This window comes from Athene noctua, chromosome 14 (assembly GCF_965140245.1).
Source record: "Athene noctua chromosome 14, bAthNoc1.hap1.1, whole genome shotgun sequence".
NCBI classification, from domain to species: Eukaryota; Metazoa; Chordata; class Aves; order Strigiformes; family Strigidae; genus Athene; species Athene noctua.
This window is the reverse complement of record NC_134050.1, coordinates 16,911,146-16,937,733: the sequence shown is the minus strand read 5'-3', so window position 1 is coordinate 16,937,733 and position 26,588 is coordinate 16,911,146. Positions and strand designations below refer to the sequence as shown.

The window sequence follows — 26,588 nt, the reverse complement described above, 5'->3', positions numbered from 1 at the left end:
TGGGATCTACCCTGCTGCAAACAACGGCTGGAAATCTGAAAAGGTTTCTTTAATTAACTGAAAACCAGAGTCCATAGTCTGCTTGATATGAAAAATGGACCAAATTATAGTGGTATTCATAGCCTGCTGGAATGGTTGGTTGTTTTGGAAAAAAAATGTTTTTAAAGGAGGCTTGCCAAGAAACTGTTCTCTCAGGAAATGATAAATGGCAGTTTGGAGACTTGAGTGGCCTGTACTGTATGTATGTGTCTTGGTAACTGCTGACTCAATCGTGTGTGCTCCTGATGGCTCCCATATTCGCAGCACAGGGAATTTACAGTTCTGATTCACAAACTCATTACTGTCCTGCAGTTCGGGACGTTTACGCGTGGCCTTGGGATTGTTTTATCTGAAAACAATGCAAACACATTTCTTGAAATTACACTTCAGATAACCTTTTGGTTATTGTTACTTTTACAGTGTGTGCTAAAAACCTTGCAATTTCTTTTCCAAAACTATAGTTTCTCTGAATATACCCTGACAGGTTTGGTGTTTTCTATTGGGTTCATTGTGGGTTTTTTTTTTCTTTTATAGTATGTTTTATATGAAGTTGTGAAGTTTTAGGAAATTTAAATAAGAGAAGAATGAAGACGTGGCTAGAATTTGCATGACAGGATTGTTTTTTAACAAAGTGAAAGCAAACTGTCTCTGTATAGTGAAGAAAGATTTGCTTTAAACAAAGCACCATTTAGTCATATGAGTTTTTTGCAGTGATATGTGCTATTTACTGTACCCTGTTACTATAGGGGATATGTGTATGCAAGTGAACAAGCCTTTGAGTGTACTTTTCTGAGTGCTAACAGTGATCCATGTTTTCAGATCATTTATATTACCTTAATCCTATTGACATCAATAAGTTTACTCTTCATTTACTCTGGGGTGAAAAAGAAGCAATTGGGACTATTACATGTTTAGGAGATATTGCAAAACATTTCCCATTCCTGAGTTATGGTGGAGGGAGAGAGAGAGGTTCATGGGGTACACAGAGCTCAAGGGATTGTGGTTTTTTCTCATGTTGCCTAATGAATCTCACTGAAAAGGGTTACACAAATGGTAGAAAAAATTTGCATCTACACGTCTGTGAAAATTTATACCGTGTGCTTGTAAACTGCAAAATCAAGTATTGATTAAAGAGCTCATAGATAGTTTGATAGAAAATTAATTGATTCATTGCCTTTAGCTTGAATATTATAGTTCCTAGGCACCTTATGAAGAATTTGTGTATTTGGTCATTTCCATCCATGACAGCCCTTTTAGCATTCACATAGGAGGCATTTGTGAAAATGCTGAATGCTTCAAAGATCCCTTCTCTCCCCTTGCTCCCTTATTTTTCTGCTCTTACTCCTGTTCTTTGCTGGTTCTGAACAAATGCTTCTCCTGCTCCCCTTTTCCTTCCCCTGTGGTATGGCACTGCGTCGTGGAGCAGCTGTAAACAGCTGAGTGGAGAACCCTGCCCATGCCATCAGAGCTTCCCACCTCTGGTAGGAGAGGTGTTACTTTTATATTGAGGACAATGTGATGCCTTGGAGTGTATTTAATTGAAGGAAGCACCTACCTAAAGTAACTTTCCTCTCTGTGATATCCCAGTGAGAAATTTTGCTGATGGGTTTTACACGCAGTCTGACAGATTAGAAAAGGAATGTGAAATGCAGGTACCTCTGCCCCTCTGACCAGTTAGATGCTGGTTTTCAGATTATAGACCATTGATTCTTCCAGTTTTGCATACTGAGCTAAGGGAGTTACCAGTACTGATGGGCATCAGTGTGAGCAGGGACTGTCTGTGGAGAACTGCAGATAACTTCCACTGGGGAACTACATTGGTGAAAAAAATGTATGCTGAACTTGGTATTTGAGTTCCAGCATAATTTTAGATACATAAATAGCACCTATGAATCACAAAGAGAATAAAATTAATTATTTGTCATTTCTTAGATGCTCACAAGTTTTGCCGGGTCAGGTATAGGTATACAGTAGGGATGGAAAAAAAATGTCATTTACATGAAAGTCCGAAGAACATATGCTTAAATCTAAAAATAATGCTAAACTTCAGATTTCAGCAATAGTATCTGATTACTCTCTTAATCTTCTCTATTCGTTCAAATGTTCTGGAGTGTCTTCTTGTGCCCAGGAATGGTGTATTACAGTCTTTCACCTTTAGAGACTTCAGAGTGTGAGTATATTCCAGAGTTGCCTAGTTTTGCAGCATCAGAATGAATGCTCTGGAAATATAATGATGTCTCTCTCCTGGGGTGGCTGATTTAAAACCTTTGGCATGAGCAATGACCCCTGAGTGAGTGAAGGGTGTAATTAGTACAGGTGTTCACTGTACTAACAAAAGTATTTTTAGGGTCTGGGACTGTCTGCAAAGATTTAGTTCATGTCGTTTTCTACACATGGCAAACTTCTTTGTTCAGCACAGATATACAAGCCCTAAATTAACTGTAGAATTATAAATAGACCATAGTTACAATGTGTAAGGAGAGAAACCTCACTTTGACCTCTTGTATCGTGCAATCCCTGTTACAGAAAGTTACAGACTATGTGTTTCACGTATGGATCTTCCCAAATACATGGATCTTCCTCACTGAAAAGCTCACTGGGAGTCAAGAGCACTCAGAGAATAAGGGAAGTGTTGAGCACCTTACAGCACTGCGTTGAAAACAGATTTGACAAAGTTTGACCTGTGTGAAATATTCATATAGAAACGTTTCCTGGGAAAGTGACACATTCCTATGTGTCAGTTGTATGTGGAGAAATGCTGTGATTTAAACAAGCTTCTTTAGCCAGAGGCTTATTTTCCTATTGTACTAGATGCAATGTTGTGCTGCAACAGGGGAGAAAAGAAAAAAAAAGACAAAGAGTCAAGATAAAGTGATATTTGTGATGATGTGTCTGTATGTCTGCACATCATCTGCAGACTGTGGATTTATTAGTTTTTCAGTCAGTAGAAGTGTTCTATAAATAATACATATCAGAGCTGGTCACACATGGTCTTCTCCTTTGCACATGTACACTGCAAGTACTGTCTGAGCCAGAGAAGAGTAAGTGCAACCAGACCTTCTCTGCCTTCTCTGTAAATCAGCTTTCAAAAAGACACTTGCGTTGTCATGACAGCCCATGTCCCATCTAGAAAGATGCATCGGTGTGGTTATTGTGGGGGTTTCAGGCAGTGTGGGTGCTGTTCCTGATTCAGCCATCATTTTCTGCAGGACTTGAGATGAATCATTCCACCTTCTGTTGTTTCCATTTCCTCAGCCATGAGTACTGGGTATCATAAAGCATTTTGAGGCTTGGAGGTCAAAAATGAAAAGAGAAGCAGTTGGTATTTTTATCATTTTTGTTATTCCCACTGTTGTTCAGCATCTGTCTTAAAACTTAGATATCATTTCAGAAGATCATTTATTGATTTGAAAAGACTGATACTTCAGTATATAAATCAACAATGCAGGTACTATAAAATAAAAAGTAGCAACTTACACCTGAAAGAAAATGTGATGCTTGAGACTGAATTAAACTTCTTTCACTTATCAGAGCAGATGTGTCACAGATAAAATTGTTAGCTGAATCACATAAATCCGTCCATGCAAATATCCTAATTAATTCAGAATGATGTTAGCATTTTAATCTGTAAGGTCCTTAGTGGGTGCTATCTCACAACCTTCTTTCAAAGTCTGCAAGATTAGGGGTGAATTAATTTCTCCAGATTAGCTGATTACTCTCTCTGTTGGATGGGGGGAAAGATACTACTTAGCAGAAGAGATGAGCAGAAGAAAGAAAATAACTAACTTCATAGTAACCTCTTGCACGCTTTCAAGGAAAATATGCAAAGGGAAAATAAGAAATGCTTGCAGGTAAACCAGTTTGTGTGGTGATACTCAGATCTTCCAAGTAAAGCAAGGTCCAGCTTCTGTGAACACAGATGATCCATCTCCAGTAGGAGCAGGCTGCAGCTTGCTTCAGAAAGGAGGGTGCTGATTCTCTGGTGTTCCCTTCCCAGAATGCCACTGTCAATGAAGTTCTTCCTGACTGATGCCCAAGACAAACTTGGTCCTTGTGTGGAGGACCATTCTTTAGATGACAAAGTGATGGCTCTCATCCTTTAGCAGTCTTTGTCTGTCTTAGACAGGGTTGGGTAGCTTCTTTCTGTCACCATGATGTTCTCCTATGCTTTTGTCATATCATTGCTCTTTGCTCCTACCTGTAAGTGCTGTGGAGTGTTGTCTGCTGCGAAACAGATTCTGCTTCCCATCACAGAGAAACTACATTTTATTATTGATTTAACAGGGGCTAGTGCAGCCCTTAATAGCAGGGGCTTGAGGGGAGAGATCCACCTACATATTTATGTTCCTCCTTTGTGCAATTTATAACAGTTTTGCTAGGAGGTGGAGTTGGGGAAGGGAAATGTCACAAAGCTTTATGTGCATGACTGTCACCACCTCTGCCTGAAGGATCTTCCAGTATTTCATCATATCTAGATTATATGTATTGTTCTATCTTGTGTAGAAGCCTCCTCTATCATAGGATAAGATTGCAAAGACCAAATCCTTTTTGTTTCAAACAGTAATGATCATCATTATCTTAAGAATTAACTACCCAGGCTACTGCTTATGAACCAAAAGAATAGCAAGAGGTGGATGCTCATCTAACATCTGGAGCTGGGAAGATCATTTAGTCTTCAAGCCTGTCATGATGATTAATCAGCTAGGAAAGACTGTGAGCCCTTTGCTTCCGCCACTGAGCAGTTGCTTACACCACTGAGCAGTTGCTTACACTGCCAATAGATCCACTTTTTGAGTCACGATGTATCAGTCCAAATAAATGCCCAGCCTGGCTATATTCCTAGAAGTTATTGACAAAGAAAAGCACTAAGGATTTTTTGTTATCTTCATCATCCATTAAATTTTTCAAACACGTTATTTTATCAGAAACATTTGTTACTTTTGAAGTCATTATAGCTTAAAATGTCATGGAGAAGAGCCTTGATATTTTAACTGACTCAAAACCAGAGGGAAACCTGCAATGGAACCATTCTGGAAAGTTAGCCCATGCAGAGCTTGTTACCAGCAGCAGCCAATCTGTCTCCTAGTTTTCAAACCCCCAAAGTGTTAGGAAATTGGCTTAAAGACATAGGGTTGTATTTAAGAAAGGGAGAAAAAAAAAACAAACAAACAAACAAAAAAAAAAAACCACCAACCAAACAAAAAAACCCTGTTATCAGAGTCTTTAAAATCTAGTTTCTGAGACCTTGATGTACACAGACCTCTTTTCAAGATTTCCTCTGCAATAATGTTGGTTAGAAGCTAACTCTGGAAATTGAAGCTGGTATTCTCACAGAGCTGGTTGGCTTCAGAGCTTGGAATTTAAAGAAAAATATCTAAAACTACAAAATGCATAGGAAAATAATCACTTCATTTCCCTGAAATTCAACTGGCAGATCTGTTGAACTCCTGCAGGCATGGTAATGACTTTGTATGACCCATGAAATTTGACTGAAAACCCTTCTTCATTAGCAGTTGGTTGCCTTTGTTGTAGTTTTGCTCCTGGTATCCATAAGATCTACTAGTTTGCCTTTATGAATAATACCATGACAGCCAACAAGCAGTTTCTTTTCCTTTTAAACATGGGTTTCCACTGGTAAATATATTACGTTCTAGTTCTCTCATTGGTTATTTGCTGGTTTGTGACTGGTTGTATCTGCCTTCCCTTTCTGAAGCAGTCAGTAAACTAATGAAATGCTCTTTTGGAGTGTCCAAGGCAACTTGATTTTAGAGGGTGCTGAGCACTTGCATCTTCTCTGGATTTCAGTGGTTTTGCTGGGTGCTTACATTTCTACAAAATGAAAGCATTTTTGTTTTTAGAGTATTCTGAAGGAGATATTTCCAAGAATATGATTTCAACATAATCAAATGGCGGTTGGAAAGGCTGGGGGAGTAGAGTGGACTCGCGGACTTTTTATCACCAATAAATTTCACCTCTGATCTCTGTGCAGCCCCTGGGAATGAAAAGTGCCTTTGGAATTGTGTGTGGTTTTCTTTCGTTCCACTGAGCTTTCCCACTGAAATTTTCTGACTTGAATCTGTGTCTTTGTAAAGCTTAATGCAATGGCAAAACAAGAGGCCACCTCCTTTCTGAGGAGCAGGCTCAAGCATACAAGAATACAGCCCTGGTTTTGTGTGTTCAGAATGGGTGCAAACTTGCCACCTTATTTATCACCAGGATTTCTAAGCTTCAGATGCTATGGCCCATAAATGACTTCTCCATAATAATATTTATCAATGTTATTTCTGGTCTAATTATTCATGCTGAGCTTGTTCTCTAAAAATTTCTCTTGAAAGAATCTTTTTAAAGATTTTTCTTTTGAAAACAAATTCATGACCACATCAAACAGAGATTCATGTTGCCATTGGTTTAATTACCAGCAGCCCTCAGGGAATCTCAAAACTCACTGTTGTTATAATTGCTTCTCTCCCTTTCTCTCCCTCCTCCTTTTGCCCTTCCATTTTTGATTGCTGCAGAAGTCATCATGTGGTTATTAATTTTTTAAGCTCATTTTAGGTACAAAGGAGTTTATGTCCTTTTTTGCCCATATAGTAACTATCCAATCATAAATAATGAGTTGATTATGGATGCTAAAAACAGAACTGGCCAAAAATCTTTCTTTTTTTTTTTAAACGTTTAAGTCATATTGCGTTTAAACATTTCAAGCAAAAAGCAGATACTGGTGCCCTTCCCTACTCATGCCATGCCATAAGATCAGATCCATAACCTGTGGATGTGTCTCACTTTCTATTCCAACCAGAAAACCCAGTGCACCTAGTGTGACTTTATTCCCTTTGACAAGCAGTATGGATGCCTCATTTGGGTGAAGTGTGAAACCTAACATAAGCAATGCTGACCTAACTCAATGTGATACATGGCATATTTGCTTTAAAAAGAGCAGCAGTCTCAAATCTGTTTTGAATTAGGAAAAGTGTTTGAGAGAAAGAAAGGAAAAAGGGAACTGTTTCGTAGCAGGCATCTGAAAAATAACAGTTTGGAGGAAGGAGGAAAAATTTTCAGGCAAAACCTAACAGTTAAAGCTGAAAAATGTATTTCTAACACTGGGGATTATGAATGTATATCTTATTCTTTGGCGTTTTTTTAAATAAAATCTTGGCAACTTAAGTGCATACTATGATGATCCAGAACAAGAACAGCTACTCAACAGTGAAATTATCAGCAGTACTCCAGCAAGAGGTTATTAGTCATAGTCCCAGTATCATACAAGAGCCAGAGCCAAGGATTCAAGAAGCAAAACATTCCCCTTTGGAGAGAGGTCAAGATTAGTCACTTTTGTTTTCTATAATTGGTAAGGGTGGTAGGGGGGTTTTGTTTGGGGTTTATTTTGTTGGGGAGAAGACTTTGGAATATATTTTAATGCTAGTTGGGTCTTTTACTTTTTTTTTTTTTAACCCTAAAGTGTTGTAAATATGCCACTGTCGCACAATGGAAATGGGAATCTACAGCTAGGAGAAAGCTGTTGTCTGATAGCCAAACTTCTGACAACAAAAATATGGAGTGATATTCAGAGGCTGTACTGCTGTGATTAAACCAGCAGAAAGAGTCCTCCAGAGGCTAGTACCACAGGGAGTTTTCTTCACATCTGTGGAACTGAAGCATCTGAAATATAAGTGCCTGTTAGCTAAACAGTCTTTCTTTCTTCTGTAGGTAGGTACCAGGGTGCTCAACCAGAAGGACCCAATGCAGGAATGTTTTGCTGAAAAAGAATGTGACTGAGCATGAGAAAGCCATCAGTTTTCCAACCTTCTGTCTCATTAAAAAACAGAAAAGTGCTTTGAAGTTTTATTTGAGATCTGAAGATCTGCCCAGGACAGGGGAAAAGAATGTTAAGGTTTTGTTAGAGCTCCTCCTTCCAAGTTGAAGATGTTTAGCATATCTGAAGGTGGGCCATTAACTTTACTGCTTCAGTTTTCCCCACCTTGTGCTGGCAATAACAGTACATATCTACTGCAGTGTCTTACTGTAGAGGTACGCAAAGGTTCGCACAGTGCTTCGGATATAAGATGTGCTAACGACCACCATTTATTCTATAACTATATCCAAACTATTGCATAACGATAAGGGCCTTTTTTTCCTATTTTTTCTGGTCAATACTTCCCTTTTATGTCTTGTTATCTCAAGCCTGTTTGACATCCTCCATAAGGCTGGGTTTCAATTTAAGCATAATTTAGGAAGCTGTTTATGATGATTGGTGCTAGATGGATGTCCAATGATATTTGTGGATACATAAACGTCTCATATTTTTGGTATCACTGATTCATTTGTAAGGAAAGAATCCTCTCTTCTTGCCAACTTGTGTCTTATTTTTAAATGAAGATGGAAGACAGTTGTGTCTGGTCAAAAAGGTATTATTTCCTGAAGTTGGGGCTATAGTAAATGAAGATAAGAAAATCCTTGAAAAATCCAGAGTATTCAGTTAATAAGATAGGGGGATTTTATCTTCTTTAGTAGCTTCTGATAGAAGTTATATTTAGAGACAAGACCCTAGACTTTATTTCCCTGACTTCATGCAAGGAGAGAAAAACATTCCAAGCTCCCTTGCTCATCTACTGCTATTCTGTTAGTTTAAAGGAAAGGGTTAAAAGAATAAGTATCTGACCTTTGTAATATTTTTGAGAAAAAAATGCTGTATCCTGAGGCAGTGCTGGGCCAAAGACTGTAGATTTTGGACACTGTCCTAACTTGAAAATTTCCATGTGTTTTAAGCCTTGTCTCATTTATCTACAGCAAGAGTCAACCACAGATTTTAATTGCTTGGCTATAGCCCCCTGGATGCCAGATAGATCTGGGAGCATTGCACACATCCAGGCATACACTCAGTACTGCGAGGCCAGCAGGACTGGCCTGGGAGCTTGGGGAGCCATGAGCAAGCAGAGGGGCTTCACAGCCCAAATCCACACCTAGAGCTAAAGAAAGATTCTCAGGAAGAGTTGATTTCCAACGCTTTGGGTGTTTTAAATAAGCCAAATATTTTTGCAAGAAGTTGTTAATAGCAGCAACAAAAGCACTGAACCGAGGCCACTGTTCTCAGCTCTCTTCTCAAATAGCAGCCGCGTCTAGTCTCCACTTCTTACCATCCCCTCCAGCCACATCCATCATGGTCTTCATTTCTGTCTTGACTAGCAGCATTTTAGGTCATCCCTTTCCAGTCCCTTTTTTTACCCTCAGGCGTTTCAGAATCCTCTCCACTTCTAAAATAAGCACTGCCTCAAAAGCTTTCCACCTTCTGAGGTCCTGCACTCAATAACAGTCCATGGCCAAGTGTATTTCACACTCCTGTAACCTAATTCTCCTATTTGCCAGTGTCCTACCAATGCTGCTAGAAGGAGATGTATATATTCATCTTGCCTTGCTTCCTTTAGTCAAGCAGCAAGTTAAAGCCAGATAATTTTATGAAAGTGACATGTAAAAACCAAATCAACTTGTGTGTATAACTTCTGATTTCTATTTATTTCTCACGATTTTTAAGATCTTAAAGGAATTGCTTGCTTATATAAACACAGCATCTTGACACTTGTTTGTTTGTAGGTCTTATTTAATACTTCTCTCCTACCTAAAGTTATGCCTGCTGCTGATCTGCAGCATTTATTCATGTAAGGATTACGTACATGAGTCGTGTGTAAGTGGCTGGAAATAGGCAAGGATATCTGTCAAAGTTTTATTGCGTAACATCATCCTCAGCTACTGCTGTTTCTGAAGGCTGTATCTTCATTTTCATTTGGGCAAATACAGCAGTATCATAAGAGGCAGTTATCAAAACGTGCTGCCAATATTCTGTGTTTGGTAACATATATGCTGTATTTTATAATCACATATTACTGAAGTGGCTTTTTTCATAGCAGTTTTCCAGCTTCTGACCTATCAGAATATGTCTCTTACTATTGTTGGTTTCAAATAGAATTCAAGGGAGACGTCTAATCTGAAAAATTACATTATGGTTGTAATCTACACTCTTCTAGGAATCATGAGAATCCACATGAAAGAAATGGAGTTGAGTGTATAGTTAACCCAAGATGTCATATTTCTAGAAACTTTTAGAAAAAGATGTTTTTCTTTGGGGAAGTGGAAAAATAATTGTCTGCAGTGCACTTGTTTATCAAAATTGCTGTGACAATTCTAATGGAAAGAATGCATAAATCAACCCTGTCATTTCTCCCATGCCCTATAGCTTGAGCATCTGCTACCCTAGAGCTTGTGCTGCACAATCAGGACAAAATTCTTCAAACAAAGATTACTTTAAAGTGCCACAAATGTTATAATCAGTAATCAAATGGCCACATGCTGGTGTGACCAGTTTGTTTTACTTCTCAACATAATTAAGGAAGATGTGTGACAAAACCGAGTTTCTATACAGTGCATTAGGAGTTAACTATGCCAAGTCAGCCCTTTTTAATAGCAGTTCACTGTTATCAAGGTAACTTCTGGAAAATCAGAGCCAGCAACTGTATTATAAATCCTGGTTGTTTCTGAGCTCTGACCCTGACTCAGCGACTCAGAAGTTTCTTCCTATACCTAGGTCATCGCCTTCTGTTGAAAGCACAAGCGGCACACCCTGATTAAGGGTTACTACTACAAAAAATAAGGGGTTTTTTTACACTTTTGAGAAGTGTAGGAGAAGCAGTTTACTATAAAAATATAGAGACAAGCAACAGTCTCAGTTTACTGAAAAAAACAGAACAATTTTCAGTATCTCAAAGCAAAGAAGAGATTGCACACTGGTAGCTTTATGCAAGAGAGCTGATTCTAGGACACACTGTGTTGCAAGTGCCTTTCTTTCCAAAGAAGCTTTTTGTCTTAAAGTTATCCATTATATTTCTTGGTTAAGATAGTGGTTACAGTGTTCATATAATATTTTCATTGACTAGGAAGTGACTTGTCACATGGAACTACCAAAACCTGTTAATTTTCTTCCTCAGAAGCTCAGCCTTTATATTTTTCTAACAATGAGTAATCATGTAGTACAGGAGAGTGTTTTCTCACTGGCTCTATTTCCTCTGTCCTTCCCCCAGACACCACACACATACTCCCTTCTTTGGCCAACACTCAAGAGAAAGTACAGACTGTCTGGAGAACAAATCTTCCTTCACGCAGATTACATTCCCCTATAAACACCTAGCGACGGGTATATAACCTCCAGTGAGACTGCTGCCTAATCTCTGGCAACAAAATAAACAAATCGAAGCCAGAAGCTCTGATAAGGGGATTCTCAAGAATCTGAAATCTTGGGCACTGTAAATGGAAGGAAGACTCCTTCTGTGATTTTTGAAGAATCATGTGCCTGAAGAAAGAAACTTTCTTTAAATACTGAAATTGTTGGTCTCTCCTGCTACTAGTATAGAGAAATATTTAAAATAAATCTTCTGTGAAGATTCCCATACCTATCCTTGAGCTCCTCTAGAAAGCCACTCCTAACACTGTATTTGTTCCTGTACACAGGGCTCTCAAAACTTAAGAGGAGCCAGGGAAGCTGCACTTTGAAGCTTCCTCAGATATTCTCAAGAATTTAAATATGATGGATCCCACCAAAGAAAAACGTGGTTTATAACCACACCTTCACTTGCAGAATACACTCATTGTTTTCTTAAGTACCCCTTGATACTGTTACCTCTCTTCATATTGTTGCCCTTAACGTATCATAAGTTCTGGAATGGTTTTTGCCTCTTACCTTTTTGTCAACCGAGTCATTAGTGTGCCTGACGATGATTTTGTTAAAAGGACATTTTGTGTGTTTTTCTGAAATACAAAGCCAGCTTATTACCGAGTATAGTATTGAATAGTGAACACATTAGGGATTCTATACAACAATGCTTACAAGCATGCACAGATGAAGAAAGCATAATTTTCTTTCCCTGAGTCAGCTTTAATCGACAGCATCAATCAACCTTGATCCCCCGAGATCACAGAGCAGCACTTGGCATAACATATTAGTAATTTGTGGTCTTTGTGGCCTAAATTATACCAAACTCCAGATTTTGTCCTTCAGCTTCCCCACTACCCCGAATATCCATGGCTGAAAATACCGTTCCCCTCAGCTCCATAATTCCATCTGTCCTTGACGCTTCCCGGGAAATCCCTATAATGAGTTTGGGGAGTGGATCTCCAGGGTGGTGCTCTTTAGTTCTCCATTATAGGGGTTCGTAAAGAAGACTCTCCTCTAGATGTCCCTGGAGCCACTCAGGCTTCTTTGGTTTTTTTATTTAAAAAAACGAAAAAGAAAAAAAAAAAAAAAACAAAAAAAAAAAAAACACAACACAACACAAGGAGAGAAATTCATTGTTACATTTTATGTTCTGAATCGTACCACGAATTTATTATGAATGCTTAAAATCACAGGGCATTAATATGAAGTGAAGATCTGTGGTATTTTAATAGATAAATTGCTCATTATTCTGTTCTCTCATCACAAGAACAGTCTCTCTCTTGTTCACTAGCACCTCCTGGAATGCCTTTAATACCTTTATAAAATTTGGCATGTCACTATATCCAGTTGTAGAGGATTGCTGCTCCTGAAAACATGACCTCAGAGGACTTTCTGGTTCATAGGAACTACGTCATCACCATTAGTCTATTGACTGAGGGGTCAGAGTAGTCATGTGCCTCTGTGACTTTGTAGGGAGAGCAAAAATCTGTGTGTAACATGGCTACATTTCTCCATGATGTGCCGTTTAAGATTTGTGCTCTAATCTTTCAGCTTTTGTGAAGAACTATTTGGGTTGGGTTCTTTTCTTAGTGCACTGCATGGATGGGATTGTTTTATTCATTTTTAAGAACTAGGTTCAAAACTTGTTTAAATCTGCGTCTCTCCATCTGTGCTTAATCTATGATCCTTGGATCTTTTTTTAAAAAAAAAAAAAAAACTTATCTAAGAGGGTGGAAAAATCTTGGGTTTATACAATATTTCATTTAGATTTAGAAATAACTGTGATGTGTAATTTCTGAAGAGTTTCAAACACTGCTTCCTCTCCCCAACAACTATAAAATGCAAAGGAAATTATTTGCATATAAAGAATTTGATCATCCAAACATCATGCTTCTAATGAAACATAAATCAGCTAGAAAGAGCTTACTTAGTTTTTCCTAAAAGAAACAAATCAATCTGAGTTATTTTTCTGTGTAATTAACACTGTTTGCTGTTTTAAGTGGAGGGATCAGAGTTGTCCAAAGCAGTTAAGATTATAGCAACATCAGCAGTTTTTCTGTTTGCTTGACTTTTATTCATTCTGGCATCACAGCTAATTTTTAATCAAGGAAATGTGTTTGAAACTATGATTCAGGGGAGATGCTACACTCTGCCATGCTAAGTATATAAAGCTAGTTTAATAAAAAGGGTATTGCACGTGATGGCATTTTTCTAGTGGGTATAAGTATCTCTGCAGCAAACAAGTGAATGATGAATTTGAGGATGTGTTTGGATGAGGACAGACAGATTGGGCATGCTAATAAGCAAGGCCATTCCCCATCAAGCCTCTTATTCTTGTACATCAGAGGCCTGTGATGATAGGAGAAGTTGCCTTCTGGTAGCTTTCACTTCTCTCTAAATTGTCTCATACTTTAAGCAGACGCCCCTTTGGCAGAACCAAGGATGGGGGCCCATCGTCCCACTGCCGTCTCATTTGCAAATGGCATCTTGTCTGATCCAGCCCCAAGAAGCATGAGCAGAGCAGTGTACAGAAATCCAGACTGCTCCTTCTCTGGTAATATCCAAAGAATATGTTACTCTTTGGGATTGATGATTCAGTCCAAAATTGATCCAGAGCCCGCTGAAGTCACTAGAAGTCTGTGACTGCCAAAAACTACCACTGACTTCAGCGTGCCTTGGAGCAAGCCCTTCAGGGGCGCAGAACTCCCTGGGAAATGGCTTGCTTTATTGGAAAGCAAAACTGATTAAACAACAACTAAACATAAGCAGCTATCTGGACCTCCCTCCGCAAAAGCTTTGTGGCTTTAGAGCCCTACCCCTATAAGCAGGAACATGGAAGATGAAGGCCTTTACTTTGTATCTCACATGGCTCAGCTCAATAACAATTAGCTTCTGCTTCTGTGGGCCTCCTGCACTCCACAGCTGCAGCAGCCAAACCTTGTTCCCTAGGAAAAATTAGACAATTATCTCTGGGAATTTATTTCCCAGCAAGATTATTCACATGTCACTTCTCTCCAGTACTTCATCACCAAGATGCACAGCTGTTGAAGGAGTATCCAGATCTCAGTCCAATCTACTGTCATGTTCAATAGCTCATCACTGCAAGAGTTTCATAAATGTACATTTTCCAGATATATCTTCAGTCTGTGTTTCCTCTGGTAATCCCTGCTTGGAATCACAATTTAAGAAATATATATTTAAAAATCCCCTAGTTAGTTTAGAATAATTGGCAAAAAGACATTTCTTGTTCAAGGAAAAGTTGTCCTTTGGACTCGGAAGATAGCTGTTTGTCTGCAGTCTTCCACGACAGACCTTCCAGCGCAGCTGTCTCAGAAAGCAAGTGATACCTGAGCAGTGGGGCTGGAGGATTGAGGTATTTTTGCAGGCTTCACTAGCACTGATTTGTACTGTCACGCTTGGAGCATCATGAGTTTGCCATCTATGATGGGTACCATTTGAGCAAAGCATGCTTTTTTTTTTAAGGGAGTGAACAAATAGTGATGAAATGAAAACCTGATGATCTGCTCAATTTTCCATCTGTATTTCCTTCTAGAAATCTTGAACTTATATGTTCTTCAGCTTCCTCATTTGAAGAATCTCATCTTTCAACAGCCATTTCTATCCAGAATTACTAGTGTTTCATGTACCATCTAGGGTGCTTTGCCTAATATTTTCAAAACCAGCTGCAAAGTATAAATCTCTGGCACCTCATATTTTTAAATCACTGTATCTGCTTCCCTACCAGTTGTACAAAGTGTTTGGGGAAAAAAAAAAAAAAAAAAAGGCATTTTCTCTACGGTGGAAAAACATTTTAGTCTCTGCTGAAATCCTCCAGGTTTGTTGATGTTCTGCTCAGCCTTACTGTCTTTTACTATCCTGTGTGATACTTGGATGATAGCCAGGCACATATAAATTGCTCCCACTCATGCTCTCTCTGGCGGTTTTATGTGCCTTTCACTACTTTCTAGCAGATATTTTAAGCAGCAATTTATTCCTATCACATTTTTTCTGCTTACTTTCTTTTCCCTTTTTAAAATGTATTACATCTTTTTGCCTAGAATTTACTTAGTGTTTTAGGATCCCTGTGGATCAATGGGTCAGAGACTACAACGGCAAAATCGAGGCTTTCTCATTATGCTTGTAGAAGGGAGTAGGAAGCCAGAAGGCAGACTCTTACTGCCCAGTTTCAATACTTGCCATGCCAAGGAGCAGGGAGCGTGCAGGACTTTGAAGCAGAAAGTCCCCATCTTCCCCTTGGGACATCTCGCTCAGTACACTGGAGCCAGCGCAGAGAGGATGCTTCCCATGCCAGATAAAGGGAGTGATAAAGGGTACTTCTTGACTGGAAGATGCAAGAAACCAGAGACTGAATCTGTGATGCCCCCTGAAACATTCCATTCTTGATTTTCCCCTGAGTACCAAAAATGTACACCGAATAGCGTCTAAATTTTGGATAAATTCATAACCTAGCTTCTATTAGGTATCCCAATTTTTCATTATATTTTCTCCTACAGATTAGAAGAAAGAGCAGAAAAAGCAAAAAATAAGCACTAAATAATTTAAGGAGTTTCTGTCTATAGGCAGAAGAAAATTAGCATTATGGATTCAGGCTGAACCTTCCCTTGCAGCTCCTCAGTTGAAGAATCAGCTTTCACCCAACTTAGAAGAGTCTCTGGCTCTAAGTGAATCACGTCATTCAAACAGCAGTCCTAGTGAAGGCTGTGTCGCTGGGAGGATGAGAGCATAAAACCAAATCATGCCTCACTCCCAGCCCTGGCCACAGAGCCCAGCTGCTACATACATACAGCAGCAAAAATATCTGTGGGCATTTTGTGGCCTGAGCTGGTAATTGGGCCCAAATGTAACAAAGAGGATCAGTCAGTCCCATCTTAGAGTTGATTAGATCACTGCAAGTAGAGCAGATATTTACTAGAGCATATTGATATTATTAAGGCATGTAAGCATGTTAGAAGTTTATCATGTTTTCAGAAGAAAATTTGGACACAATAATAACAAAAAACCACAGGAACTCAGTTCTGGGACTTCGTTCTCTATCCCAGTACATCTCTTCAAAAGCCCATTTGTCATGTGTTCATCCAGGTATAAAATAAGTGTCAAAGCACATACCAGAGGTATTAACAGGCCTGTCCTCGTCCAACTCTGACCTATTGCATTAAATTTCTAATGCTCTGCTTGATGAGCTGTGAATCTGTGGTGTCTTGGTAGAGGTTCTTGTGACCCTAATTAAGAAAACTGTCATTTTAATATTGCATTTGTATCACATGGTTCGTTGCAATTTTCTCACCTGCTGCTAGTAACGAAACCTTCCCTTTGCCTTTGTAGGTTACACAAATGGACCAGAAACTGAACCTCATCACAGATATGCTGCATCATCTGGTTTCCCATCAGCAGGGGCATCAAGGGAACAACAGATCATCTCAGAGAGGCAACAGTGTCAATTCAGATCTTTTCCTCCCTAATAACACCCTGCCAACCTACGAGCAACTGACAGTACCAAGAAGAAATGAAGATGATATATCCTGATTTGGTATAAGTCTGGGTTGGGTTCTTCCCAACTTTATCCTTTAAATGGGACTGAATGTTGAGAACCTGGAAGGAATTAAGTTCATCAGCTATCCCAAGAAAACACACAACAACTGTATCTATACCACTGGTCTCAAATACACTCTTCTAAAGCCCCCCATAACAGCCAAAGGATTGCCAGGCTGTCTTCTACCAGGCAAAACTTACTGCAGCTCCGTGTTGATTTTGTTCATGAACAAATGATCACAACTCATTATTTCTCAGAAAGACCAAAATGATGTAAAGACAGGCAAAACGTCAAAGATTTAGAGCTCCTTTAATAATAATAATAGTAATAATAATATTCTAATAATACTTGAACTTAGATGGAAAAAGTGCATTCTGTTTATGAATCTGCAGATAGCAATATATTTCTACTACTAAGGTTTATAAAACAAACTAGGATAACTTATGTTGTTTTTATTGTATAAACATACACTAACATTCTAGAGGAAGGCAAACCACATACTGAATGATTTTCTTTTTCTGTTTTATTTTAACTTTGCTACATAGTTATCAGATAATGACCAGATTTTTTAAACCTGTTTTTCTTCAGGGAGGAACTAATCCTTAATCTGGAACAATACTATTTATAGTGGAAAGTGCTATAGATTTTTTTAAGATATCAGTTTTTCATGGGAGACAATAAAGTATTACATAGAAAAAATGATTCTGCTTTCTAGAAAATGGTTGCCAAAGAATTTATGTATAAATATAAAACACCGTGGTCTGAATGTACTTGTCCTGAACTAGCTTTTTAAAAAGAAGGCCCACTACTTTTGAAATCTACTGGGTTTTAGCTTAAAGTTGCCAAAAATAGTACAGAAGGCTGACGTGACTGAACTTGCTGGTCAAGTGCTTGAGCTGGCCACTTATTGAGCATCCATAATCCTTGCAGGAATCGAGGCCTCCATTCAGGAAAGCATCTCTTAGCCAGACAGCATATATGACAATTTGAACAGTTTCCTGAATAACGTCCTGAGAAATTCTACTCCCTACAAGAGTCATTTGGTGCTGAAAAGTGCTAGCTCTGATTTAGAGGACCAAGGGCCTCAGCTACAACCCACGGAGCATTACCCCACATGGTAGGTGCAGTAAAGCCAGCAGTGTTTGGCTCAGCGTGATTTCACACACACACACCCCATGAACAGGATTTGGGCTTCGATTACTAAGGTTGAATCCCGCCCTTGCAGATAGTCAGCACCTGTACCAGTCAGCCCTGCTTTGAATGTGGAGCATTTTTAAAGCTGACAGAGTGTCAGGAAAAGCTATTTAGTCCAGTGTGGTGGTGGTGGTAGCCCATACCGCTGGCGAAAGAGGGAGATGTAGACAGATTTATCAACTCTTGCATTTTGAGCATCATACGCATCCAGTGCACCCTGTTCCCCTCACTGCAAAGCCTGTACCCCACAGTGGTCTCTCTCCCTCTCCTGGAAAACTGATGCCCTAAAACCTCATAATTTTGCACAGCAGTTAACGTCACCACTCTTTAAAATCTTTGAGCAGTCTGAAATACTGATGTGTAATGAACTGAGATTGCAGGGAACCTTCTTATAGTGCTGCTCATATTCGGGGCTTTCTTTTCAACATTTCATCTCTTTCACTTGGACTGCAGAGAGAAGTATACTGTATCTAACTTTACAGATTATGTTGCAATTATCCAGCCTTGCTGCTGTACAGTAGATAAATGTTAAGGGTGTAGAAATTTAATTTACAGGCACAAACAGGAATTGTATCTGGGCATTATGTTTTATAGAAATCAAATTATTGTTGTAATTTTGAACATTTTTTAAATGAGATTCACTATGTAATTTCAGGTTATCAATCAGCCTGTTAATTTCCTAATAAAATACAGGACAAGAAGGCCATGTCTTTTGGTTATTCTAAAATCCAGCCACTTGATACACACAGGAAAGCTGTTGTCTTGGCTTTTTTTTCATCCGTACAGTGTACGGATGCCTGATTTGCAATGTAGGACTAGAAACCTTCTGCTGATTCTTTACTAGAGAAATAAAAGAAAAACAGGACTTAATCAGCTGGGGTGGCTTTGGGGAGAAAGGTGTGTCTTGTAGCCCTTGCTGAAAGCAGCCACGTCCATGCATTTCTGGGGGCACTGTTAACTAGAAAATGCTTCCATTCCTACCTATTTGTTCCTAAGACCGTGCCTACGTTTTCTGTTTGGCAGCTAATGTCAGATAACAGTCTGGCATAGCAAACATTTCATGTGAAAGGTAATTTCCCTTTCTTGATGTGTCAGCTGGTTTATATCCATTCAAAAATCACTGTAACCAGAATCCAGGGAATAACCAGGTTAATACAGATTCTCAAGGCTGGTGGCAAGTTGTGGCAAGGTCAGTGATTCCTCACCTGGGTCTAGCTGATCCATTCAGAAAAAGCACCAGCTCTGAGACCTGCTACTTCAAATCTGATAATCCACCTCACCGTAAGAAAAAGATGATCTGTTTTCCCAGCTGATGGGGCATGTCATAAAATAAGCCATGCAAATTTGCCATGCAGCTGCCTGGACCCAGCCATCCCCAAGTGCTCACCAGAGACAGGTCTGACCTCTCTGCTTGGAGGACCAGACTGGGTTTATCTTGCCTGCTAGGGCTTCATAACTCGATGACTTCTCCTGGAAGTAGGTACCTTGGCATCTTTCTTTCACAGAGCATTGTAGAACAGCAGCAGCAGGAAGGTGAGCTGAACAGTTCAACACTGCACCAGCCTGCAATAACCAGCATGTGATGAATATGTGTTTCTGCTGAATTATCTGCTTATCTGCTGGTCATTCAAACCGTCCAGAGTGGGTTCTTTTCAAGTGGGTAGGAAATGTTTGCAAATAGCTTGAATGGAAGCAAAGGAAACTGTAAGGTAGGCAAAGTCTTGACTTTGTATTTTTCTACCCTGTTTTGTAAACTGTGTTAAAGGTATCTGAGGCTGCAGAAAGGAGTCTCTTGGAGCAGCTCAATAGCAGTTTGCATTTCAAGACTAGTGTAAGCTAGGTCTGGACCCCCATCCCTGCCTGAAAAAAATAACAGTCAGCTAAAAAAACTCATCTAGAAAAATGTGAGCTGGCTCAGCTTCCCCATCCTACCAGGGTCTGGGTGCTAGACCAGATACAAAAGGTAGAAATAACAGTGAATAGGAGAGGGGGAGAAACCTGGGGCTGCCCAGCTGAAGGTGGTGATGAAAGCTCACCCTGTCTCAGTCTGCAGCAGAGGCAGATGACCAGGCAAGTTTGCCAAAAAAAAAAAAAAAAAATCAATGGGAGTGAGGAGGTTTGGGAGAAGAGCAAAAGTGTGGGCTCCTGGTTAGGGGCCTGTGTTGGGATTCAAGAGACAGAAGTGCTGTGCCTGGCATCAGCATTAATCTACAGTGTGACCTCAGGGCGAGTCGAGTCTTTTCACCTGTTTGGCCACATCTGTTGCCCCCTCTCCTCCGCCCAGCACACTTGTCTCTTTAAACCACAGATTCCTTGGGATGGGGACGGCCCCTTTCTGTATGTTTGCTCAGTGCCTAGCACAAAGGGACCTGCACTCTGGGGACTTGAGGTACCACTCTCATATAAATAATTACTTAGGAAGTAAAAGCCACCCTGGAGCCTTGCTATATGCAAAGCCTTTATTATTCTGAGCCCAAAGAGTTTCAGAGTTGGAAGTGCCTGCTACCAAACTGACAATTAGAGGATGTTGGGTTTTAGACCCCCTTTGACATAGTACATTACAAAAGAGGACAAGAAGTTCAGCCATCACTTGTTTTCACTCTTGCACATTACAGCAGGTTTGTTTCAAATAATGCAGTGGGCCAGCACTACGCTCAAATACTAGCTGAGGCAGAAATCAGCAGTTTAAATAGCCATTTTACTGCAGCAAGTTAAGGGCTGTCATTGCTAGCAGACACCTCTGGGCTGATGTATCACCCATCAGTTCTGAGGAAGGTGGAAATATTCCAGGGCGCTGGGCTGAAAAGGTCTGGGCAAGAGACAAATTGCTTTTTGAAGTATAAAAAAGTAAAATACAGGAAGATTTTCTTTTCTTGGATATTAAAGGAAAAAAAGTAAAACCAGTTTTAAGCTAATCCTCATGTACTCTGCTGAGATAGGTATTACTGTTCTCATTTTACTGATGGGGTGGTGGTTTCGGAAGAGGAGGGGCATTGAGAAGAAAAGGAAAAAGATTAAAGGTCTGATGCAACGCCCATTTATGTCCTACACCGGTGAAAATGTATTTGTGTGTTTTGTTTACGCACAGGAGTTGGGCTATTGCGTGCAGTGGGACTACTCAGTTCATGCGGGTCAGTGTAAGCCTTTGCAAGTTCAAAATGTGTAATAAAGACACCTTTCCGTGGTCTTTCAGTGGAAGCTGGGCTCAGTTGTGTATACAGCATTGCTTTCCTCATGGTCCCACAGCCATGTGAATTCACAAGTTTGTTTCCCGTTTCTGTTTTCAAATCGTCGGTTTACAATACTCTTGCCTGCCACTTTCATTCTCAAGCCACAATTAGAGGTATTTCTTTCCACTTCAGCAATGTGAATTTCCTTACCTACCACTCTTGAACACACACAATGCAATATTTCTGCACACAGAGCAAAGGCTTTTCAGATGCCCTGCAATTTCATTTAAAATAGGTTGTGTAAAGTTTTGCATCCTGGGCTCCCTGAGCAGGGGCAGCTGTGACGAAGGTGAATGAAAGGCAGTGAGTTGCTACACCAGTGCGATGTGGAGGTGACACTTAGCTACATTCCAAGAAGGATTCAGTCCCTTGCAATAACCAAAAGTTGTGGAGTTCAAATTGAAAATAGCAAGTAATTCTTTGAACGCTAGCTTTTTTCTGTCTTGTCCATGGGCTGACTCTGATGTCTAAGAAGTGCAGATCTCAGCTGTAGCTTTATTTTTGCGTTTGTGATGTAGAGCAGATTTGTTTTCTGTGTCATTCCCCTGGTGCCCAACAAGATGAGCATTCACACTCAGCCTTTCCTCAGCAAGGACATTGATACCAGACCTCTCTCTCTTCTGTCTTAGTGCCTTTTTTCACAAAACTTATAACAACTTAATTATTTTGTAGACCTCTACCCTTCTATCAAGTGCAGTTGAACAAGGCTGATGGGTTCAAAAGTTATTAGGGGAAGGCAAAACAAACACAGTGTGAGTGCATTAACCTTGTTTCCACAGGAACTAGGCTAAAAGTCCGCTCTCCCTGGCCAAACCCAGAGGTCTGGAAGAGATGTAACCCCTCACGCTGGAGCAGAAGACAGCCTCTAACTCCTGGGGTGAGGACGAGACTTGCGGAAGACATGTTCTTGAGAGTTGATGGCTCCTGCAAGGCTTGGTGCACCTTGCCTTTGGGTCAGCTGTTGAAAGATGCTGAAAAATTGCATTTTTCTTACATGGCTACCAGTGACAGTGACCTAAAAGCTAATACAACAAAATGCTTGGCGCCACAACAAAGAAAACGCAGGTGCCGGATAGGCGTATTATGAGACACGTCCATGCGTGTTATTGTAATACGGCGTGGTGTCCTGTGAAAAGATGTCTACATCACTGGCGAGGGGGTGCTGCTGGGGAAGGGCTGGCCCCAAACGGCATTGTCCAAGTTCACAACGCTCCCGCACGGGCTGGCAACTGCTGCCTGTGGGGAGAGGCTTCCCGGGGGCCTGACATGAGGCATTATGCTCTCTGCCCATGGATTTGCACCTAAGAAGAACTGATCTATAAAGCCGGTCTTGAAACCATCTTGGAGCTGTGTTTGCTTCAGAGCTAGCATTGCTCTGGCGAGCTGCCCAGGGATTTAGGCTCAGTTAATCCAAGCTTGGCTCTCTGTGGCAGACACCCGTGAAACAAAGGAAATAAAGCTTCCACGACCCTGTCGAGTTGCTGGTCAATCATTCAGCCAGGTGCAGAAAGTGGGCTAGGCAGCCTTCAGCAAGCTCTCTGGGATCAGAGAGGGGCAAATCCCCGGCAGGGGTGAGCAGATGAATCTTTAGAGATTTTCTTGCCGTAATTTCCCAAGTCTGGGAGCGTCACATTCTGAGCCCCCGGTGCCTGTGTGTTTCACACAACCTTTAAAGCCAGCTGTGCTGAAATGCATCACTGCTGCTCTCATGCTGGCAGTCTTATAGGGAAATAAAAAGTAAGAAGCCAAGTAGGAAAATAAATTCTGCTTTAAATTCAGCTGTATGTATCCTTAGCAGCATATTGATCATTAATTTGTAAAGATTAATATGTTAGATAGAGTTGTTACAAGCACTACCAGTGCTGTAAGAATGATAAGCACATATGAAGTATTAGGATTACAAGCAGCTTGTGAGATGCTATCATCTGCAACTGTTCTTTAAGCATTGCCTAATAATTTGTTAGTCCTAATGATTGCCTAATGGGGTTATTAACTGAGCTGTCTATAAATGGAACCTAAATGTAAATGTGATTGAGATTTTACTCTTTTTGCATCCTTGGCCCTTATTCTTCATGTTAATCTTCTGCTTTAATTCTGTCCCTTTTCCTTGATTTCCCTAGGGATTTCCTTCCAAGTGTTAATTGAAACACTGGATGCAGGTTGGATGGGCAGAGGGATACGTCACTTCAGATCTCTTTTGGGAACCATCGGGTGAGAGTTACCCACCTGAGGACTGATCGCAACTGCACTAGGGAGTTTTCTGCAAGCTGCAACATCTTTTCAATCACAGTTTGTCTTTTAAAATCTGAATGACAGAAGATGTGCTTACCCAGCTGAAACCCTCCTCTGCCCGTGCTGCAGGAGCTGCGGACTCACAGCTAGCACAACATGTGCTGACTTGCAGCCATTATAGAGCAGGTTTTAAATAGCGCATTTGCTTAAATGGTTGCAAATGTTTCTCTGTCATTTCAGTCAGCAATCAGGCAAGTATTTGATTTTCCATTTATTTCCCCTCCTGTGCTGTGAGGTGGGGGGATCCTTAGCAGTCACAGGACAAAACCAGAAGCAGGGGAACAGAAAGGTGCACACACACGTTTCAGTCCCTGTATTCTTGCACCCTGAGCATTGCTTTTACTACCCTGTCTTGATCTTCTTGAGCCCAAGTGCTAAGCCTTAATACACCTTTAAAATACCCTGAAGTGTCCTGACCCTTAATTTCCATCTGGTTCTCCCACTCCCGTGAGCTGATCTGGGGCTCAATCCAAAGCTGGCAGAAGGCACAAGGCTTTCGGCTGGCTCTGATGGCACTTGGGACGGGCCCCCGGGAGGGTTTCCTGGTGCCTGCACCTCGCAGGCGCATTAGTCACTGCTCCTTGGCATGGCACAGCCTGTGATTAACATTTCCTTCCTACGCCAGTCCTTCAGACCGCCGCTTCGACTCCGACTTTTTGTTTTCCTCCTTCCCCCCTTCCCGGCCGAAGGGGAGAACAATTCCTGGAAAAGAAAAATGCTCTTTCCCCCGCGTTGCCGAAACCTTCACAGGGAGCTTCGGGGAGGAGAGAGGAGACTTTGGAGAACATATGGCTAAAAGCGTTTGGGGGTTTTCAGATGGTAAATGACCGATGAGGTCTCAAAGGGGTTTTATTTATAAATGATAGACTCCTGAGAGAGAAATAATTGCTGCTCTCCCAGGCGTAAAAAAGCAATTCACCTGACATAAAACCCAGGGATAAAATTAGCTAAATGAAAGCTAGATATGGCAACTGTATTAAGCAGGTTTTTTTTCCCCCTGCTGAATGGTGAATCATTTTAATTTTGTTTTCCCCTCCTTTCTTGGAAGGAGAAAAAAAAAAAAAAAAAAGCCAAAGCCAAAGCAGTGCCTTGGGTCTGAAAGAACAGATGGTGCCCTGGGCGGCCCTCCGGAGCGCTCTGCGGCGTGCATTCCTCCACTGCGCCGCTCAGATAACTGAGTTATACAGCACACGACCATCTGGTGTATGACACATCTTGTGTCCCCCGGACAATGCCCTAGCAAACCTCTTCAGGGGAGAGGTTAGTTTCTAGGGTAACAGCAGCATGTGCAGCTCCAGGCCTTATTGAGATTCAGGGCTCCTCACTTGTCCCTATTCTTCTCCTCCCTATTGTTGTCACTTGAGCTTTTGCTGCTTGGTTACTCCGAGACTGACAATATCCATCAGTATTTTGTCCCTGGCCCAGAAACCATTGTCTCCAAATTTTGTTTCATTATTTATGTTTTCAATATCCAATGGTTGGCTGAAGCATCTGCTGTAGAGTGATAAGGCAAGTGCCTATTGAGGAGAACTGCGCTGCTGCCTGACAACGATAGTTTGAATTATTTAGGTTGTGGTTGGACAAGCCTTTGCAAAAGCCAGGGTATCTGTGAAGCACTGAGGTGACTTTATTTATTTGTCTGCTTCATTTTTTTTAGGTACTTGCATCTTTTAATCCAGACCAAAAAAACCCCACTTAAAGCCTCCATAGATAAGTCAGCTCTTGAAGAAGTAGGTCTGCTCATTGACTGGAGGTCTCTGGATTTTTCCTTGCTGGGAACTATTTGGGGGGGGGGGGGGGGGGGGGAGAAAGGGTTTCACTTTTTTGTATTTCTAAGGGGTTTCTTCTGAAGTTACTTTGGTTTTTTGAGTGCTGATATTATCCACTTATTTAAAGAGCCAAGGTCTGAACTATAACCATGATCAAGCACAGAGACTATGCATAGTACTCTGAAATTCAGTTTTAGCAGCCTAAGTCAGAAAGTTTAATCAGCAAGCAGAAGTAGTAGATATTTTCTCCACCAATAGAAGACATATGTCCCACCAAATCCTTCACTCTGAACAGAACAATTACATTAGCAATGTTACCTTTCTCAGATATCTGCAATCATCACAGCCAGGCAAAATGCCCCCAGATTCTTCTCATATCTGCATGGAGTAGACTTTTCATTCAATGGAGTTGAAAATCCTTGTTTAAAAAATGAAAACATCAAGCATGAGTTTTAAATAAGTAAGTATTAAAGCCATACAACTAAGAAAATACCACTGACGTCTAAGCACAAATGTGCTGAACCACAAGCCTCAGTCAAGGTATGAGTAACTTTAAAATATTGCATCATATCTCAGGTTAAGGTCAAGTATTAGAGAACCAGCAATAACAGTTAAGAGAGCTTCTGTATCTATGTGTCAAACAATAATAACAACGTATATATAGATAGATATTGTGGTAAGTGTACTGTAATGTCATCTGATTCATTATTTTCACTCATTTATAACTTTCTGGAGATTTTATTTTCAATGTAATAGTTGTAAAATATACATATATGGCCTAAGGGCAATTTGAAAATTAATTTGCCTAAAAAGTTTCAGATCTACTATGAGGAAAAGAGGAAAAAATTTTAGAGTTTTCTCAGCATTAAACCTTTGTTTTGTAGACCTCAGAGCTGGTGGCACAAAATGACAGAGAGATGTAACCCTGAGCCAGAAGACTGGTTTTAAATTTTCTAATGAAATTCAGTTTTGAGTCACGGCATGTTTTGCCCCTGACCTGTTCATTAGGTGTGGCATGGCAGTAAGTGTATTTACTTCATCACATGCTTGAGATGGCATGTGTTCACAAAAGCAGAGACCACACTATGTGCATATGCAAGAGGAGATAGAGCTGATTGTGGGCAAGGCTTGCTTAGCTGTGTTTTGCTTGGCAGCTTTCAATAGCAAGGAGGAGGGGCTGGAAATATCCCAGCTTTGTTACAGATTCAGAGAGGGTTCCTATTTTTCTAACTCTTCAAAGTTATCAGCAATTTGCTCCGCCAGAACCTCTGTGATATCTTTGTAGGTGTGAAGCCCTCTGTCCAGACCAGCAG

General features: G+C 40.5%; 1 protein-coding gene across 3 annotated transcripts in view; it reads left to right on the top strand.

Moving 5' to 3' along the window:
• Window positions 1–18,708, top strand: part of KCNQ1 (potassium voltage-gated channel subfamily Q member 1) — a 361,692-nt gene extending 342,984 nt beyond the window's left edge. For all 3 annotated transcript variants that reach the window (XM_074918270.1, XM_074918269.1, XM_074918268.1), the window contains one exon: window positions 16,583–18,708. In XM_074918270.1, the coding sequence (XP_074774371.1) occupies window positions 16,583–16,783 (201 nt within the window). In that variant the 3' untranslated portion in view covers window positions 16,784–18,708. The remainder of the gene's footprint in view (window positions 1–16,582) is intronic.
• The last annotated feature ends 7,880 nt before the right edge of the window (window positions 18,709–26,588 follow it).